Here is an 18,230-nt window from a genome sequence, read left to right as displayed (position 1 = left end):
TTAGTTCAAAAAACTTTTTTTCTGCTTTATATTGTTGGTATCCAGGAAAGTCAACACTTACCCTATTCTTAAGAGCCACCAGTTATGGTATGAAATGTTGATGGGAATTACCGAGAGATCTGAGATAAAACACGGCTTGGGGAAAAGGGGACCAGGGTAAGAAAATAGAAATGAAGCATGAGATAAAGTAAGAAGGAAAAAGAGAAAATAACAGCACGTGTCTCATGGAGTATCTATGTATAGAATAGATAATATTATTGAATGCCCAGCAGCTCCCAAATACCACAACACAACCCGTTGATAAAATACAGCTGAGTTTATTATCACGGTAAGCGAGAACACCAACTCTATAGAGCATTGTTTGTAACTCAGGAGCAAAGTTTAAGGTAAGTATTTCAATGTGGAGCTTGATTAAGACCGGGTAAAGATCAGGATATAATAGTTTAAGATTGGTGAAAGAGCAAGGTGAGAATTTTGAGGTGAGGGATTCAAACAGTCTTGGGGTATAAATTGCCTACTGAAATGTTTAAGGGTCTTTGGGGAAGTTCCTGTAATGAACAATAAATTAATTTGTCTGGACAAGTCTCCCGGAACAGTAAAATTATGCCAGTGAAGACAATGCAATAGTAAAATCATGTTAATGTAGCCCATAAGTTGTGTGGGATACATGGTCTCAGTTCTCAGTATAATATGTATACGTGTAATGTTTAATATGTAACATACTTTATCAACTGCTATATTACACAGCTCCAGGGAGCACCTTCCACATTCTAGCCTTGAAAACAGTGTTCCTGAATTAGGCAGTGTGAGCGCCCTATTATATTTGTAGCGTGTACTGTAATATATTTAAGGTCAAGTAGATAAACAACAAGGGCTAGTGTACAGCATAGGGAACTCTACTCAATATTCTGTAATAACCTACATGGGAAAAGAATCTGAAAAAGAATCGATATATGTATATGTATAACTGAATCACTTTGTTGTACACCTGAAACTAACACAACATTGTAAATCAACTTTACTCCAACATAAAATAAAAATTTTTTAAATAAGGTAGAGAATAATATACTACATATGATATAAATTATATATAGCACATAGCATATAGCACATAGCACATATTTATGATAAAAGGTAAAGCACCAGAGTCTTTTCACAATTTACGAAGTATCACTCAGTACATGCTGATTTTTTTTTTTCATAAGAACTATGAATTTATCAGGTAAGAACTTAAGCTAGGAGAGAGACATTTTTGAGCCCCCAACATCTAGCAAAGTATCCGACCCATACTAGGCCACCAAGAAACGTAAAATGCTGAATAAAATTACACCTACCTCTCAATTTACCTAAACTCTGTTAACATTTTTCTTAGGACAGAGTAATGATGACGTTAGCTTTTTTTTAATATGCATAATCCCCTCTGGGGGGGCCTGAGCTGTCTGTGAAGGTCAGCAGTACCCCCGGGGTGGCCCACGCTATGAGAGTACACCCTGGCTACGGGGCGGGTGGTCAGTTCATCCCACAACACAGACCTAAGCATGACCTGAAGGAGTGAGCCAGACGGAGTGCAGGAAGAAAGGCGCACTCCCAGACCCCCCCAGGGCAAGAAGCAGCCGGTGCGAAGCAGAAGGATGGCCAGTTCAGGAACCGAGACGGAGCTTAACCATTTGACGTGAGCAGAGGACAAGGCAGGAGATCAAGCTGGACAGGCTACCAGGGACACACTCACGAAAGGCCAGGTGGGTCATCTCAAAGATTAGATGATCCCGGGAAGAAAGACGAGCCCTTGAAGGGTGTTAAACTGAGGATAAACTTGGTGAGACTCACGTTTTAGGAAGGTCCCTCTGCCTGAGGGGAGCGCAGTCCGGGTAAGCGGTGACAACCCACATCTGGGCAGGCACCCTTTGCCAGGCCCTCTGGTGCTGCCCTCCCCTTGAAGTAGGGTTTGTAGCGAAGCAAATGTGATTCCACCAGGGGGAACCCCAGGAAACTAACACAGTTACTGCACGTCATGGGTAGACCGGAGGGAGACAAGGCTGCTAGAGTCACCAGCGCGTCACTCCAAAAACTCCCCCTCAACGTCTCCGCTGCTGCTTTTTCCCCATGCTTCCAGCTGATTCCCTCTCTATCCTAGATCCTTCTCCTCTATTTGACTGAGACATGCCACCCCACCTTCTGCTTGCATTTCTCACTCATCGAAACAAACACCAGGGCTTCCCTGGTGGCGCAGTGGTTGAGAATCTGCCTGCCAATGCAGGGGACACGGGTTCGCGCCCTGGTCTGGGAAGATCCCACATGCCGCGGAGCAGCTGGGCCCGTGAGCCACAACTACTGAGCCTGCGCGTCTGGAGCCTGTGCTCCGCAACAAGAGAGGCTGTGATAGTGAGAGGCCCGCGCACCGCGATGAAGAGTGGCCCCCGCTCGCCACAACTAGAGAAAGTCCTCGCACAGAAACGAAGACCCAACATAGCAATCGATCTTTAAAAACAAACAAACAAACAAACACCAAGTAGCTCAATGTCTGTGACTTCAGAGCCCCTGGAAACGGGGTTGGTCTCAGTTTAACCCACCAGAGCAAGGACATGAACAAGGTACCTGCAAAAGCGATGGGGATGTTACAGGACCACGTTCTTCGGCCAGATGCGCAGCAAGCCAAACGCTGAGATGCCGAGGTTTGCAGCAGAGCAGGGGTTTATCCGCGAGACAGCCAAGCGAGGAGACTGGAGAACAAACCTCAAATTCGCTTCCCAGAAAGTGAGGGGCTTGGGGTATTCAGGGATAAAGCTTAGGCCTGGGGAGCCCGGAAAGGTGACTGGAGAGAAGGAAAAGGTGAGGTAATCGTCATTCTGAGCAGGCGCAGCTAAGCTGCACGCTTCCGACCACGGGGCGCACGCTCTGAGGGTGGAGTTTTGGGTCTTCTGACCTCAAAACACCACCCATCGGGCACTCGCACATGCTCAGTTGGAGGATCATTGGTCCCACCCAGTCTTAAACTGCTTGAGCTCTAACATTACACAGCTGAATCCATGATCCTGAAGAACAGCTTGGGCAAACATTATTTAGGCTACGTGACGCTTGGAGGACATGCAAGTTTTTGTAAAAACAATTCAATTGAGCTTGATCAGTGTAGGCAGGTTAAGTTCATTACTCATTAGGCAAGTTGTAGTTTAAGGGATCTGATAACTACCCTCCAGTTTCAGGGGGATATGGACAAATATTTAGCAGACAAAACTAGCAGGTTTCGGTTACCAATTATATCAGAGAGAGAGAAATCTAGGCTGACTTGCTTCCCCAAGGCCACTGCCATAGACCAGGCTTTTACTAATTTTTTTGGCCTAGATTTTGATGGCATTCACCTAACTGCAGTCTCCCAGCCCCTAGTTTCTGTCCAGATGTATTAAGTGGTTTGGAACAAATCTGAGCATGTCTCTCTCCAGGTTCCTGGCTTTTAACGGCTCCCATTTCTCTCTAGGTGGAGTTCAAACTCCTTCACAAGGTCTGCTAAGACCTTCATGAAAAAGCCCTTGCTTGTCAGGGGCCTCCTTTCCCACCACTCCCCTATGGGAACACTCACTGTACTTTGGGATTAAGGAATGAGTTTTGATTTCAGAAACACACCATCTTCTCTCATTCATCTATTGTTTCAGCACAAAGCTGCTCAACTTCTACTGGCTGTTCTAGGCTCAGGGCAAGCACCACCTCTTCTGAGTAACTGTCACTCACTCCAAAGTGCTGCTATAGCCCCTCCTGTCACCTTGAGTGTAATGAGTGGATTACTTTGCATACCTGCTGGAGTATAAACTCTCTTTTTTTCTAGTTAACCTCCTGCCACTAGACCATAAGCTCACTGAGGACAAGGACTGTATCTTCTCCACCTCTGAATACTCAGCATCTAGCTTGGCTTACAAAAATTAACTTGTTGAGTGAATGAATAAAAGGGGTGGAACCAAGACTCAGATCTAAGACATCTCACCCTAAACCCAGTGCTTTTGACAATATATCAAAGCGAATAAGAGTGATGCATCATGGTAGAGGACTAAATAATTCAGGTGGCAGATTTCCTATTTGTAATCCAGCCCAGGTGGGGTGGGAAATGCTGAAATGCTGATAAAATGGGTAAATTAACATGGATATTAAAAGACCATTCTACCTAAGCCTACACTGACTCCTCAAACTACTACGTATAGTACAAAATACTTAAAAGATTTAGTCCTAAAGTTAGCAAGAAGATACAGTATCCTTTTACTGAAATCCAAACATGCTTGAAAATATTCTGAAACATATTTGTTATGTAAACACATTCATATCATATCCATCAATAAATGCCCTTTATCCTTTTATTTGGGAGCTAACCCAATTTAAAAATTTTGTATTTTCCTATCCTCTCTCTCTCTCTTGCTCTCTATGAGGGGGCATAAAAAACAAAAGGGGTAGAATGCAATACTGTCAGTGTGGTTGTCTTATTTTATATTTATCAGCAAAAGGCTCCATTGGGAAAGAAGTTGAAAATTAGTACTGAATAACTGACCATGTACTTTCATAAATGTTTCTAAAAATTATCTTTGTTGTCTCTGATTCAAAGAATTATTAGTGTGCAAATTTTAAGCAGCACCAATCCAACCCGTGCAGATTTTATAAAGGACTCTAGCCAAGACCTTCTTCTCTTTTACTACAAACAAAAGTAAAACCAATAAGCCAAGGAAACTGCAGCAATGTATTTATTGGAAATGAACTAGACATTACATTAATAGGATGAAGATGTAACAATGCATGAAGCATAATCGTTGCAACATTTAAAAGATCACAAAAGAAATATTCATTTTCAAAAGAAATATTGTATCCAAGACAACTTAAGCTCTGAACACCATAATACAACTCTAACGTTGACTTTGAACATCCAGAATAAAATTTACTTTAAACGGAAGAACTGGAAGGAAAAGTTTCTTTTCCCAACTTGAAGATTCCCTGGCTACCACCTGTGTATCACACACGAGGTAATTTTCATCACCAGACAGTAACCAGATAATATTTGTCATATTCCTCATAGGAAAATACCTCTCCTACAAATAGAGAAATTTGAGGGAAATCCAAGCAACAAAAGAGTTGGTGGCCCCAACTGATTGGGTCAGCATTTTCTAGAACCTAGAAATTAAGTTAACTTTACTAGTAAGACTTCATTTCCTTTTGAGAAACTGCCTGGATTAGAGGGCATGCTGATTTGTAACAAGAGTCACTATATTACACTGAGTAATGGGGTTTGAGATGCTTATCATCTGCTCATCAAGGTTTTCTGAAACCTTTAGAGCTTTATTCTTCTACTCTGTAATACATTGTAGCTTGTGTATAACAAACTCCCTCTGAAGAAAATTATCCCAGGTAATCCATCTGTGATAATACAAGTACTGCAAAAAGCAGTAATGAAAAATATTGTTTGGAAAGGCAAAAACGCTGTTATCAACTTTCCGAGGCACTATCATAGAATCATCTCTGAAATGGAGAAATTCCATGTGTAACTTAAAAATTAAGTTTTTAAGTTACTTTCCTTCCATTCACCCAGCATGCATGAATGTCCATGAATAATCTATCTGTAGACTGAGAAAGTCAGGAGTCCAAACGCAGAGCTGTAGGTTTTAGAAGGGCTTTCTCCTTCCCTTCCCATGGATTTCAACAGTTTACTTAAAATATTCCACAGTTCTCATAAATTGTCACATGGAAGGGGAAGATGATTACAAGCTTATCAGACCTGTCAATTGGCAAAAAAAAAAAAAAAAAAAAAAGTATCTCAACACAGTACATCATCTTTAGAAAACCAATCATAATTTCATTTCCTTATCCTCCATTTAAGGTAGAGAGAACTAAGGTAAGAGCGCCTACATTTTAGTGGGAAATGGCAAATCCTTATCACCAACTGTGGCACCAAGTAAAGGGGAGTTCATTCACAGCTGTAGGAATAATTTAAATAAAAAGGTAGAAAGTAGATCTAGACAATTTAGGTCCTAAATTAAATTTTTGAGGACTGATATATATATATATATATATATATATATATATATATATATATATATATATATATATATATATATTTTTTTTTTTTTTTTTTTTTTAAGTAACAATGCTGGTCTAATTTACTAGAAAATTAGTAGTGTTCTCTTCCACTTTGAGCTGGGGGGGCAGACTCAGCCACAGTCTTGCTTTCTCCTTACACACACCTAAAGTAATGCCTGACCAGACTCAAAATGCATGTAGATGCAACATGCTCGTTGGCACAAAGCAAACAGCAGGGGAAGGCCCCTACTTTCCTGAAAAACCCATAAGGAGCTTGACTGGCAATCAGTCATTTTCCTCATATATATATATATATATATTAAAAATGTCAGTAGATTTTAAGACAGATGCACATAAAGCTACACAAAGGTTTCCACCTCTCCACCACTGAGTGAAACATGCTGTTCTTTGGAGAAAAAAATACATTCATTTTTTTCAAGTATATTTCAATATACAAAGATGTTCTAGCTTTGTTTCACTACAAAAACAAATGATTTCACATGTGTCCAAGGGGAATTTCATTAACTTCCCTTTGGTCTAGATTTCACGAAGTTTTGATTTTTTTTAAAAAAATTGCTCTAAATATACATCTACTCCTTTATGTGAAAGCATGAACTCTTTATGTCCATTATATATATATATATGTACATAGTCAACAAGGACAGCAAAAAACAGTCTACATATGTACAATGGCTTTGAACTGGCATGCTCTAAGGAGAGCGAGGGTTACCGGCTCTGACTTGGGCTCGGAACCAGTTCAGTGGTTCTGTCAGCTCTGGGCCAGCAGCATGCAGACTCCTTCTGTCGGTGGCATCCTCAGAGCACTTCCTGCTCGGGTGGCAGGTCTTCAGTTACGGCTTGTTTCCTGTCTTGGCTCTGCTGTTAGGGTTGCAGTTGAAGTCTCTCAGCAGCGGTTCGCAATTGGCCAGAGCATCTGCTGGCAGCAGCTTCTGAATCTGCTCCACTGCCTTTTGATAAGCCATTTTCTCTTGTTCCAGGGTCCGGATCAAAGACTTCATTTTGGTCTCTCTGGTTAAAAGATTTTCCAGGTTGGATTCCAAGGTCTGGATTTTAGCGTGAGCTATCTGTTTGGGGCAAAAACCAAAATCCTCCAAATCAGACATTTGAAGGTTTTGTTTCTTCATCATAGCAGCAGCCAGACCTTACATATATTAACTAATCATGTCATATTACTTAATAAAACAGTATACGAAGCAAATACTCTGAAACCTCCCATGAAATGGAGATTTCTTTAGGTTTCTCAAAAATATAACTAGGGTACTAACAAAATACATCTCATTTCACTGAATACACCAAAAATGCAAAATCAAATCAACATCCCAGAGTGGTGAGGGTCCTCACTCCACACACAGGTCTTCTCCTGGAGTGACTGGAATCTGACAGGGAGAAACAGGAGATTCCTGACTGCCCTGAAGTGCTAAAAGAGGCTTTTGGCCCTCTGAGTGGAAACGCAGGGTTGTCTCAACACATACTTGGGACCCTATCAGTTTTTACGGGTGTCGGGTGTGCCCACGTAACTTGGGAACCCAGAGGTGATGAGAACATTGAACTGTGAAAGAAAAAGTCTGTAACCATTAATAAAAAAATCATTATAATATAAAGCAGGTGCAAACCCACTTTCCCTAATAAGGAAATGCTCAATTAATCACCACTGAAACATCCTAGCAATAAGGGTCAATACCCCAACTGTTTTTCTTTCTGAAAATAGACAGTGTTGGCTCTTTTTTTGAACAGGAAAAGGCATAAAATTTTCTATGGGCCAGAGCTAACGTAGATGAAGCGAAGGAAGCCAGTGTTCCTTCTCTGGGAGCAATTACTCTAGAGACCCTCATTTCTCAGCTGCATCTCTCCTGGCTATCTTTGTTAGAGGATTCACTGCACATCAAAGCAGAGTTTTAGTGTCCTCTAGCGTGGGGACGTGCGCAGTGCTGGGGAAGTGGCGGGTAAGCAGAAACCAATGAGCCGTGGAGCACTTAAGCTCTAACTCAGTACTTAAGCTCCACCTCCCCCAACCCCCAGCCCCCAGCTTCACCTTCTCACCTCCCCCTCCTCTGGTCACACTGAAGCCCCACCCCTCAGGGCTTGGATACACAGTGCACTTCATACAGGTTGCAGGTGCGTAATATTAATTTATACTAAATCACTTATCACATTGGTAAGGGTGCATTGACAAATAGATAATATTTTATATTCCAAACTAACTGTAAACTCCTTGATGGCAGGGATTATGTGTTATCAATTTTTGAATTCAATTCTCTCAAAAATGTCTCCTTTTCTTTCCATTTCTGTGAGTTTTACTCTAGACAGTTCTCATCATCCCCAGTCATATTTCTACAAATAATTGCTAGCTGGTCGCCCCTACCTTCTCTCCCCATTCTAATCTGTCCTCATCAAGGTTTCCAGATTGATCTTTCTAAAATATGGTTCAAAAATTTCGAGAGATTTTCTTCTCAACAGGATTAAAGCCGTGTTCTTCTGCTTGACCCTGAAAGTTATCTACAATTCTGTCTCCATCCTGTTTATCCCACCTCTCTCCAACGTAAATCTTAAACTGATGTTAAGCTTCCTCTACTGCTCTGCCACATCCTCCTTATTTAAACACCCCCTACTCCTCACTCCTTTCTCCCACCAACCCTCCGGAGTCCAGCTCAAGGCCAAGTCCCCTAGAGCTTTCCCAGCTTCCTATAGTCAATCCCTCCTCCCTTGAATTGAAACCAAACATGTACAACACCCAATAAGTATTGAACGAGATTCTGCTTTCAGCTGCCATTTAACTATTTTGGGAGAGTAGAGTTCCTCTCTCAGTCGGTATTCAAATTGATATGTGCATTTGCAGCCCCCAGAGGACTTGGACACAGTCCGATACACAGGCCCACAGTCAGCAATGGTTCAATCCACACCACAGCTCTATCCTTTCTGGGATGGTTCTGTGCAGGCAAGGAGGCACCCAAGTGCGTTTTTGATCAAGTTGTTATCTCTTTACCTGTAATTTTTCTAGGAGGTCCATGTTTTGTCTTTTCAGTTGGCTGTTGGCCCTCTCCAACTTCTCCATGGGTTCGCTCTCCTCGCAGGCGTAGGAAGATTCCTGGAGCTCATCCTGCAGCACGTGATACTCCACCTCATAGGCGTGTAACTGCTTGGAAATATCCATCTCAAAAACCTGCCGTGAAAACACCGTGGGTTAGTCTGACCTTCAGGATGTGCACCAAGATACAGTCTGTGTATCTAGGGTACTTCATGTAGATTTCCCAATACTTTTTTTTAAATTTATTTTTGGCTGTGTTGGGTCTTCGTTTCTGTGCAAGGGCTTTCTCTAGTTGCGGCAAGCGGGGGCCACTCTTCATTGCGGTGCGCAGGCCTGTCACTATCCCAGCCTCTCTTGTTGCGGAGCACAGGCTCCAGACGCGCAGGCTCAGTAATTGTGGCACACGGGCTTAGTTGCTCCGCGGCATGTGGGATCTTCCCAGACCAGGGCTCGAACCCGTGTCCCCTGCATTGGCAGGCGGATTCTCAACCGCTGCGCCACCAGGGAAGCCCCCAATACTTATTAATGAGGAATAGTATGACATATCAAAAGGAAGAATAACAAGTGTGACTGTCAAGTTAAGGACAAACAGATGATTTCTATACAACTGAAACATTCTCATGATGAGGCCAAGACTCTAGAAAAAGTTAATGCTCAAAAATATTTTGCAACCAAAATATACATAATCTAGGAATGGTCTCCCAAAATGTAGCCTACCAGATAAACAACATTAGTTACTGAGTAACTCTTACCTGAGTTAGAGATCATCTTTGCTGGTTATAAGCACAATTGCCTAGGGTATTTCTATAATAATGAGACCAAAAGCCCTTCTAATTGTTTGTCAATGGGGCAGAAAGGTCTTATGATAAGTATTTTCATCTACTTGCTAATCCATGTGAGCCTCTTGGAAGTCACTAACATATCCTACCATAGAGAGAATCTTCTAAATTCAAAATCTTCAAAAACCCTGGGCACTCTACAGAGCTATTTAATTGGGGCTACCTCTGCTCTCCCATATCGCCACCCATTAGGAACAGTTTGCTTAGAAGTCAGAGGACAGGCAACTCCTCCTTAGTCTAAACTGGTGAGGGAAAGTGAGGCAGCAGCTGCCATTTAAGCATCTGTATCTACACTAACATTGTAGGTAGAAAAGAAACCTACAGTGAGAAAAATCTCGCTTACTTACCCTACTACTGTTAGAGATACTCAAATCTTAGAATTTAAATATTTCGAGACAACCTGGTTATTCCCCTCAAACAAGCATCATCTTTTTCCTACGCAGTGGGTATGAACACAACGGACTACTACACAACCATTAAAAATGAGGGTATGGATCTACATTTATTGGCATGGAAAAATATCCAATACTCTACAAATATTTTATTAAAAAATCAAGTTATACAATAGCATGTATAGTAAGATTTCACTTAAGTAAAACTGTATACATATTTATTTGTGTATATAATTAAAGAGAGATTATAAAAGGACATTTTAAAAGGCTTTAAGTCTCAAGGTGTTGAGATCTGTAGTTATTTTTACTTTCTTCTTGGTGCTGTTCTGCATTATTTGTGTTTTTTACAGTGACCATAAATAAACTTTATTTATTTATTCATCAAAGTCTCCTTTAATATTAACAGTTCATCGCATATTCAACTCTATTTGTTAGAAAATTATCTCTAATATCAAGTCCAAATCTACCAGCCTATAAATTCTATCCATTAATCGTAGTAATAATCTCTAAAGCTAGGCAATTCCCTCATTAATTTTAGAAGAGAGGTGATCTGATTTCAAATCAGGTAACGTCTCTCTCTAAAAGCACAATCGCTGCTTGCCAGTCCAAAAAGATATTTCTAAAGAATTAGTAAACAAGTGAATGTGTAAGTAAAAGTTATATTTTTCAGTTTCCAGAGCATTTTAACAAATAAAAACTGTTCATAGATATTTACAGAATAATCTGCTTGTGATTTCAATTCCACGTGGTGGAAAGAAAATTTTATGTGCAATAATATAAGTTTTTCTTAGAGAGTGAATTATAGTGTACAAAATTCTTCAACTGAATTGGTTACATTTGCTCCTAAAAACGATGTTATTCCCATTTTGCAGGAGAGGAAGTTGAAACTCAGAGAGGTTGTAACTTGCCCAAAGTCACACAGCTAGTAGATAGCTGGACACCAGCACAAGATCTCAAACTCCCTTTCTCTTGCTGTAAACTCTGTCTTTTATCTGCTACCCTAAGGGCCTCTAGGAAAGTGGTAAATTTAAATTTTATCAATACTCATAAGGCATGACTGCTGTATCTACAAATCTGGTCTTAAGTGTATTCATGTCATCTGAACAACAATATATAACTACCACTTACCTGGTCCCTATGAAGACCCAGGGACTAGATATATGGTGTGCTGATTACCCTCCATTTGCTTCCCAGATCCATTCTCTGCCCTCATGCATCCTCTGTACCCTGGGAGGCAGACCCCTGTGACCTGTTTTCCTTGTTGCAGGCTTCTGGTTAGGTATGGCCAATGGGAAAAGTCATCAGGAGATCAAAAGGGGCAGGGGAAAGAGGTTGGGTACTTCTTCCCTGCTCCTTCCCTGTCTGGCTCACCAAGAACACAGCAACCTCCAGAGTTCTGGCACTCGCTAGGCCTGGTAACATTATTCTGTCCTCCTTCTCCTGATGCAGCACCATGGGTATGAACAGTTTCCCTCTGTTACTAGTTCCTGGGTACCTAGACATCTGTGCCCGGTTCCCTTAGCCTTGCCTACACCCCTGTAAATGGTACCTTCCTTTGAATCATTGGAGGTAGACTCTGTTTCCTGCAAGGGACCCTGACTGATACAGCAAGTCTCATTTAAACCGCACAAAACCTCTTGGATCAGAATTGTCCCATTTTGGAGGTGAGAATACTAGGGTTCAGAAGATGAGGGTAATGTGTGCAAGCCAAACAACTAATAAAAGAGCTAGAAACTGATGTAAACCCAAGACTGTCTAATTCTAAAGTCTATGCTCTTGTCACATATATTCCTTATATATTTTAAAACAGAATTAACAGTATTACAGAGGTGAGTCTCAGCTTACTTATTTATTAGGTATTCCTAACTCTGTCAGTTCTACCTTCAGTCTCACCTTTGGTCTAAGTAGGAAGATTCCTGAAAAACTCATGATGTAGCACTGAACCACCTTGCCCGGACACAGCCTCATAAACAATGTCACAAGGGAGAAATTACACAATAGTCTCATTTCTAGATAAAATGTATTTGATCAACTCAAAAAGAAAAAAACCCTGTCAAGCAAAATTACATCTTTATGCTAAAACATTTAATAAATAATTAGTAGAGAAACTGCTGTATAATCTTATATCTTATTATTACCATTTAACTCATACCTGGGTGATAAGTTTTTCCATTTCAGAGGAATTCATATCAGGGAGCGTGCTTTTAAGGAATTCAACAATATTTTCAAAGTTTTCACATTCCATTATGAGTGCCTCTTGGTTGCTCAGCAGGCTGAGGGCAACCTTAAATATAACTTCAGTTCCCTGAAGAAAAATAATATCTGAAAAAAAGAGATATAATTTTCATGATCAAAATTATGCATCTACTATTGTAAAAAGTGACCTCTGTGTATTAATGGGTTTTTTTGGTGTGTGTTTTTTTTCTCTGTGTGTGTGGGTGTTGTTTTAATTACTGCAACAGAACCACAGAATATTTTGCAAAATAAAACTGGTCAAAATCACCTAGATTTGAAATAAATAATAATATGACTGGAACAAATAAACAGTTGTTTAAATATTCTTACTTATTTAGGAACCTCAGATAAGGGCAGGGTAAAAAGAAAAAGATAAATTATATATGTTTGTCCATGCATTTATAATTTTTACTGCCAAATTTAATGGAGACTAGGTATACCTCAAAAACACTGATTCCATTGATATTTAGATTTTTCTTCACAAAGGGAATACAGAAACAAATCAACATAACCAATTAGGACTATTTAAACTCTCATGACCAGAATAAAAAACTAAATGAACCAGTTAATATGTGTGCAAGCCAAACAACTAATAAAGAGCTAGAAACTGAGGTAAACCCGAGACTGTCTAATTCTAAAGACTAGAGCAGGAATTAAAAAAAAAAAAAACTTTAAAAGAAAAATCAAAACCAGTATATAACCTAAATCAGAAGAGAAAAAGAAAAGCTACCCTAACCCTGAACTTTGCTTCCTAACAAATACAAACATGCAATAGTTTTGAAAAGTACTAAATACTTTTGTATGAGCGTTCCTCTCAATCCACGTCATTCCACAATCAATAATAAACAGGAGGTCGTTAAAAATGAGGGAACCGTGGAACAATTACTTCAAACATGGTCATTCTTCTTGCTCACGCATCTTTCCTTTTGCTGACAGTCTCTATTCTTCACTAAATTCTAAGAAAAGAATGGAGCACCTATTGTAGAGCTGACAGCATCATTCATATTCTCTTAGCAAAAAACAGACGACTGGGGAGATGTTTCCTGAATTCTGTTATCAAGCTTCCAAGGGTAAATCAAAGAGAGATACCCTAAATATTTAGAGATACCCTAAATATTTTGATTTAATAAGCTATTTTCTGAGAAGCAAATATATAAATGAAAAGATTTATAGAAGACCCATAAATAGGAACCCAAGCTCCAAAGAAAACTTCCCTGGAGAAAAGCAATCGTGTATACCCAAGAAGAGAAATTTGGTAAACACTTGATTCTGTGCATCTCAGTTTTACTCTTTTGCTGCACTTTGCCTATAAATCGTATTAGTGCTAATGCAGAAAGACACTGTACATTGTAATCTGGTGTACGTATACATATTACATCTATATCTTCAAATTTGAAGTTTCTCCAAACATTTTTCCCTACGACTGATATTTTCTCTGTATTCTATTCTAGTCCATTTTTTTTCTAATCCTGGTAGTGACCTACAATTGGGCCAATACTTACAATTTGACAAAAAAGCTCCAATTTAGCACAGTTATAAATATTGACTATTTTCACCATAGATACCAGATAGACGAGCAGAACATAAAAACTGGGAGCCCTTTCTGAGGTCATCGAGCTCTCAGCCTTAGACCAAACCTCTGGCAAAGAGTTGTTTTTTTAAAAAAGTTTGCTTTTTAAATAACGAGTTTAGACAAACCCAACTGAAGACATGTGAATAGATTTAAAGGCCCCATAAGGGAGCATAAACGGTGTCACACTTTCTTTTTATTACACTGTGGAGCAAGGCAGCAACTCAACAACTTGCCCTGGGCCCAATTGCCTGTGCACCCAGTCTGAGAGATGGGCACCACCCCTGCACTGGCGTGAGAGGAGGGTCCCTTCAGCAACAAAATGGGAATTTCAGTTACCTTGTTAACAAAAGTCACATTAAGAAATGCCATTAGAAACAACATTGAAAAAGGTACTTCTGTTAACCCAGTTAGAAAACGTGTTTCTCTGTGTTTTGAATCCAAGTTGAAGAGGACAGTGTGGAAGGAAAAAAAAAAAGAGGTAGTAAAGATGTGTTTAAAAATCTAAAAAATCATACAGAGTAAATCGTTAATTCATTATACTGTGATTTTTTAGGTATAAAAGAAAATAAGAACTCCACTACAGCTTACTCAAATACAGAAGCTCAATTCTTCTTTCGCTTTGAATTTCAATTTTATTTAAGACCAATATGGTTTCAAATTACTCTCAGAATAGAGCCAGACATATTTAGTAAATTCCACTAGCAATTTGCGATTCTGTGTAATGCTTGATAAAACAATTGGAGCACCTAATGGCTAGAAGTATATCCCTTGGAATAAATAACACTGTTTCACTGGATCATCAGCATCTCTTACCAAAAACTCTGGCTACAAATCCTAATGGAAATTGAGAGGCAAACAATGTGAGGAACCAGGGGGCAGCATAAAGACTGGGGCTGATTTCATTTTCTTCAAGATGATTGTAGAGATCTCTGTGATAGTCATGAAGGAGCCTGGACAGCTGGTACATTTGAATCTAAAGTTAATTTGGAGAAAAAAAATAAAATATTATGCATTTATCTGAGTGTACATAAAATACACTAACTTTAATTTTATTACACTAATATTTAATAATTAATTCACATATATTTGATGAATTTGAATCTAAAGTTAATTTGGAGAAGAAAAATAAAATACTATGCATTTATCTGAGTGTACATAAATACACTAACTTTAATTTTATTACTCTAATATTTAATAACTAATTCACATATATTTGAGAAATAAAAGTAGTATTTTTTTTAACTTTTTATTTTATATTGGAGTATAGTTGATTAACAATGTTGCATTAGTTTCGGGTGTACAGCAAAGTGATTCAGTTATACATATACATGTATCTATTCTTTTTCAAATTCTTTTCCCATTTAGGTAGTTACATAATATTGAGCAGAGATCCCTGTGCTATACAGTAGGTCCTTGTTGGGTATCTATTTTATTTTATTTTATTTTATTTTTAACATCTTTATTGGAGTAAAACTGCTTTACAATGTTGTGTTAGTTTCTGCTGTATAACAGAGTGAATCAGCTATATGTATACATATATCCCCATATCCCCTCCCTCTTGCGTCTCCCTCCCACCCTCCCTATCCCACCCCTCTAGGTGGTCACCAAGCACCGAGCTGATCTCCCTGTGCTATGTAGCTGCTTCCCACCAGCTATCTAGTTTCCATTTGGTAGTGTACATATGTCCATGCCGCTCTCTCACTTCATCTCAGCTTACCCTTCCCCCTCCTTGCATCCTCAAGTCCATTCTCTACGTTTGTGTCTTTATTCCTGTCCTGCCCCTAGGTTCATTAGAACCACTTTTTTTTTTTTTTTTTTAGATTCCATATATACGTGTTAGCATACGGTATTTATTTTTCTCTTTCTGACTTACTTCACTCTGTATGACAGTCTCTAGGTCCATCCACCTCACTACAAATAACTCAATTTCGTTTCCTTTTATGGCTGAGTAATATTCCATTGTATATATGTGCCACATCTTCTTTACCCATTCATCTGTCGATGGACACTTAGGCTGCTTCCATATCCTGGCTATTGTAAATAGAGCTAGCATACGATATTTATTTTTCTCTTTCTGACTTACTTCACTCTGTATGACAGACTCTAGGTCCATCCACCTCACTACAAATAAATCAATTTCAGTTTTTTTTATGGCTGAGTAATATTCCATTGTATATATGTGCCCCACCTTCTTTATCCATTCATCTGTCGATGGACACCTAGGTTGTTTCCATGTCCTGGCTATTGTAAATAGTGCTGCAATGAACATTGTGGTACATGACTCTTTTTGAATTATGGTTTTCTCAGGGTATATATCCAGTAAGGGGATTGCTGGGTCGTATGGTAGTTCTATTTTTAGCTTTTTAAGGAAACTCCATACTGTTCTCCAGAGTGGCTGTATCAATTTACATTCCCACCAACAGTGCAAGAGGGTTCCCTTTTCTACACCTTCTCCAGCATTTATTGTTTGTAGATTTTTTGATGATGGCCATTCTGACTGATGTGAGGTGATACCTCATTGTAGTTTTGATTTGCATTTCTCTAATGATTAGTGATGTTGAGAATCCTTTCATGTGTTTGTTGGCAATCTGTATATCTTCTCTGGAGAAATGTCTATTTAGGTCTTCTGCCCATTTTTGGATTGGGTTGTTTGTTTTTTTTGATATTGAGCCGCATGAGCTGCTTGTATATTTTGGAGATTAATCCTTTGTCAGTTGCTTCATTTGCAAATATTTTCTCCCATTCTGAGGGTTGTCTTTGCGTCTTGTCGATGGTTTCCTTTGCAGCACTGTGTAGATGTCAATCCCAAACTCCCTAACTATCCCTTCCCCCCACCCTTCTCCTCTGGTAACCACAAGTTCATTCTCTAAGTCTGTGAGTCTGTTTCTGTTTTGTAAATAAGCTCATTTGTATCATTTCTTTTTAGCTACAGTGGCGCAATGCGTTAGAATGCAGTACTTATACAGTATTGTTTTATTTTATTATTATGTTCACAAATCCAAGTTCATTTAACTGAGTTCATAAAGCAAGTCAGTGCAAGTCCATCTACAACTATGGAGCACATTTCTCTATCATGAGTGTTTTGGTATCACCATACGTACATGGAAATGGTAATTTTTCCTCATGTAGGAAGGTATTGCTTTTGGAATTTAAATCAGAACTGCCCTGGCTCAGGACTCTCATGGAAGGCACACCCTAATTTCAGACCAATTCCAGAAAAGCTTCCATTCTAAGGAATCTACCACATCCAGTTCAGAAGCAAGAACTTGTCTCTCTTTGCTGGGCCCAGCGTCGGATTTATGATGGAACTTGCCAGGCAATCTGCACTGCTAGGATACTGTTAGGCTTAGAAGGTTATGGAGCCAAAAGCTCGAGCTGTGATTTCTAATATCCAACGTATTCCAGCAGCATATTTTTCTTGACAAAGGAGATTAAAGCAAAAAGTGCAGTCTGAATGTTTCTAGTATTGAAAGAAGAAATTATTTTATTTGGCTACTGAGTTGATTACTCATATTTCAAAAAAAAATTATAAGCAGCTTATAGTAACTTTTAAACTCTCATGTCTGGGGTAGCTAAAAGTAAAGCAGTAGCAAATAATAAACAAATCTGTGATTTGTGCTTTAATTTAAATTTTTATCTACACAGTAACAGATTGAGTAGTGGGTCCTTGATCAGTTATATCAGCTTAACTTTTTGGTGTGAATACATCCAACATTTTATTAAATCTAGCAGAACTTCTTTCTCTAGAAGGTATCATCCTTAAGTAGTTAGCTCTATAAAAGTGCCTTTAAAATAGCCAATTATATTGTGAATTCAACAAACAACTGTTTTTCAGAGCACAAAACTAAAAATCAAAGTACTAGACATAAATATAGCAAACGTTTGGTCTCTATAGCACATATCTGTGCAAGCTACGGTTCCACACAAGCTGTAAAAGGAAAGAATTAAAGAGCCACAGGAAGTCATAACTCTAAAATAAGAAGCGTAGCAGCAGTCAAACAAAGAGGTTTAAAACAATGAGATTAGAGGGCTTCCCTGGGGGCACAGGGGTTAAGAGTCTGCCTGCCAATGCAGGAGACATGGGTTCGAGCCCTGGTCCG

At 39.3% G+C, this 18,230-nt stretch overlaps 1 protein-coding gene across 4 annotated transcripts in view; it reads right to left on the bottom strand.

Moving 5' to 3' along the window:
* Window positions 1-6,097: 6,097 nt before the first annotated feature.
* Window positions 6,098-18,230, bottom strand: part of TBC1D4 (TBC1 domain family member 4) — a 214,016-nt gene continuing 201,883 nt past the window's right edge. For all 4 annotated transcript variants that reach the window (XM_007186208.3, XM_057533035.1, XM_057533036.1 and 1 more), the window contains 4 exons: window positions 14,944-15,103; window positions 12,475-12,644; window positions 9,050-9,226; window positions 6,098-7,130 (listed from right to left, as the gene is read on the bottom strand). In XM_007186208.3, coding sequence (XP_007186270.2) covers window positions 6,897-7,130; window positions 9,050-9,226; window positions 12,475-12,644; window positions 14,944-15,103 — 741 coding nt within the window. In that variant the 3' untranslated portion in view covers window positions 6,098-6,896. The remainder of the gene's footprint in view (window positions 7,131-9,049; window positions 9,227-12,474; window positions 12,645-14,943; window positions 15,104-18,230) is intronic.

The sequence above is a fragment of the Balaenoptera acutorostrata genome, chromosome 18 (genome assembly GCF_949987535.1).
Source record: "Balaenoptera acutorostrata chromosome 18, mBalAcu1.1, whole genome shotgun sequence".
NCBI lineage: Eukaryota > Metazoa > Chordata > Mammalia > Artiodactyla > Balaenopteridae > Balaenoptera > Balaenoptera acutorostrata.
The sequence above is the reverse complement of the archived record's forward strand: the minus strand, read 5'-3'. Positions and strand labels throughout refer to the sequence as shown.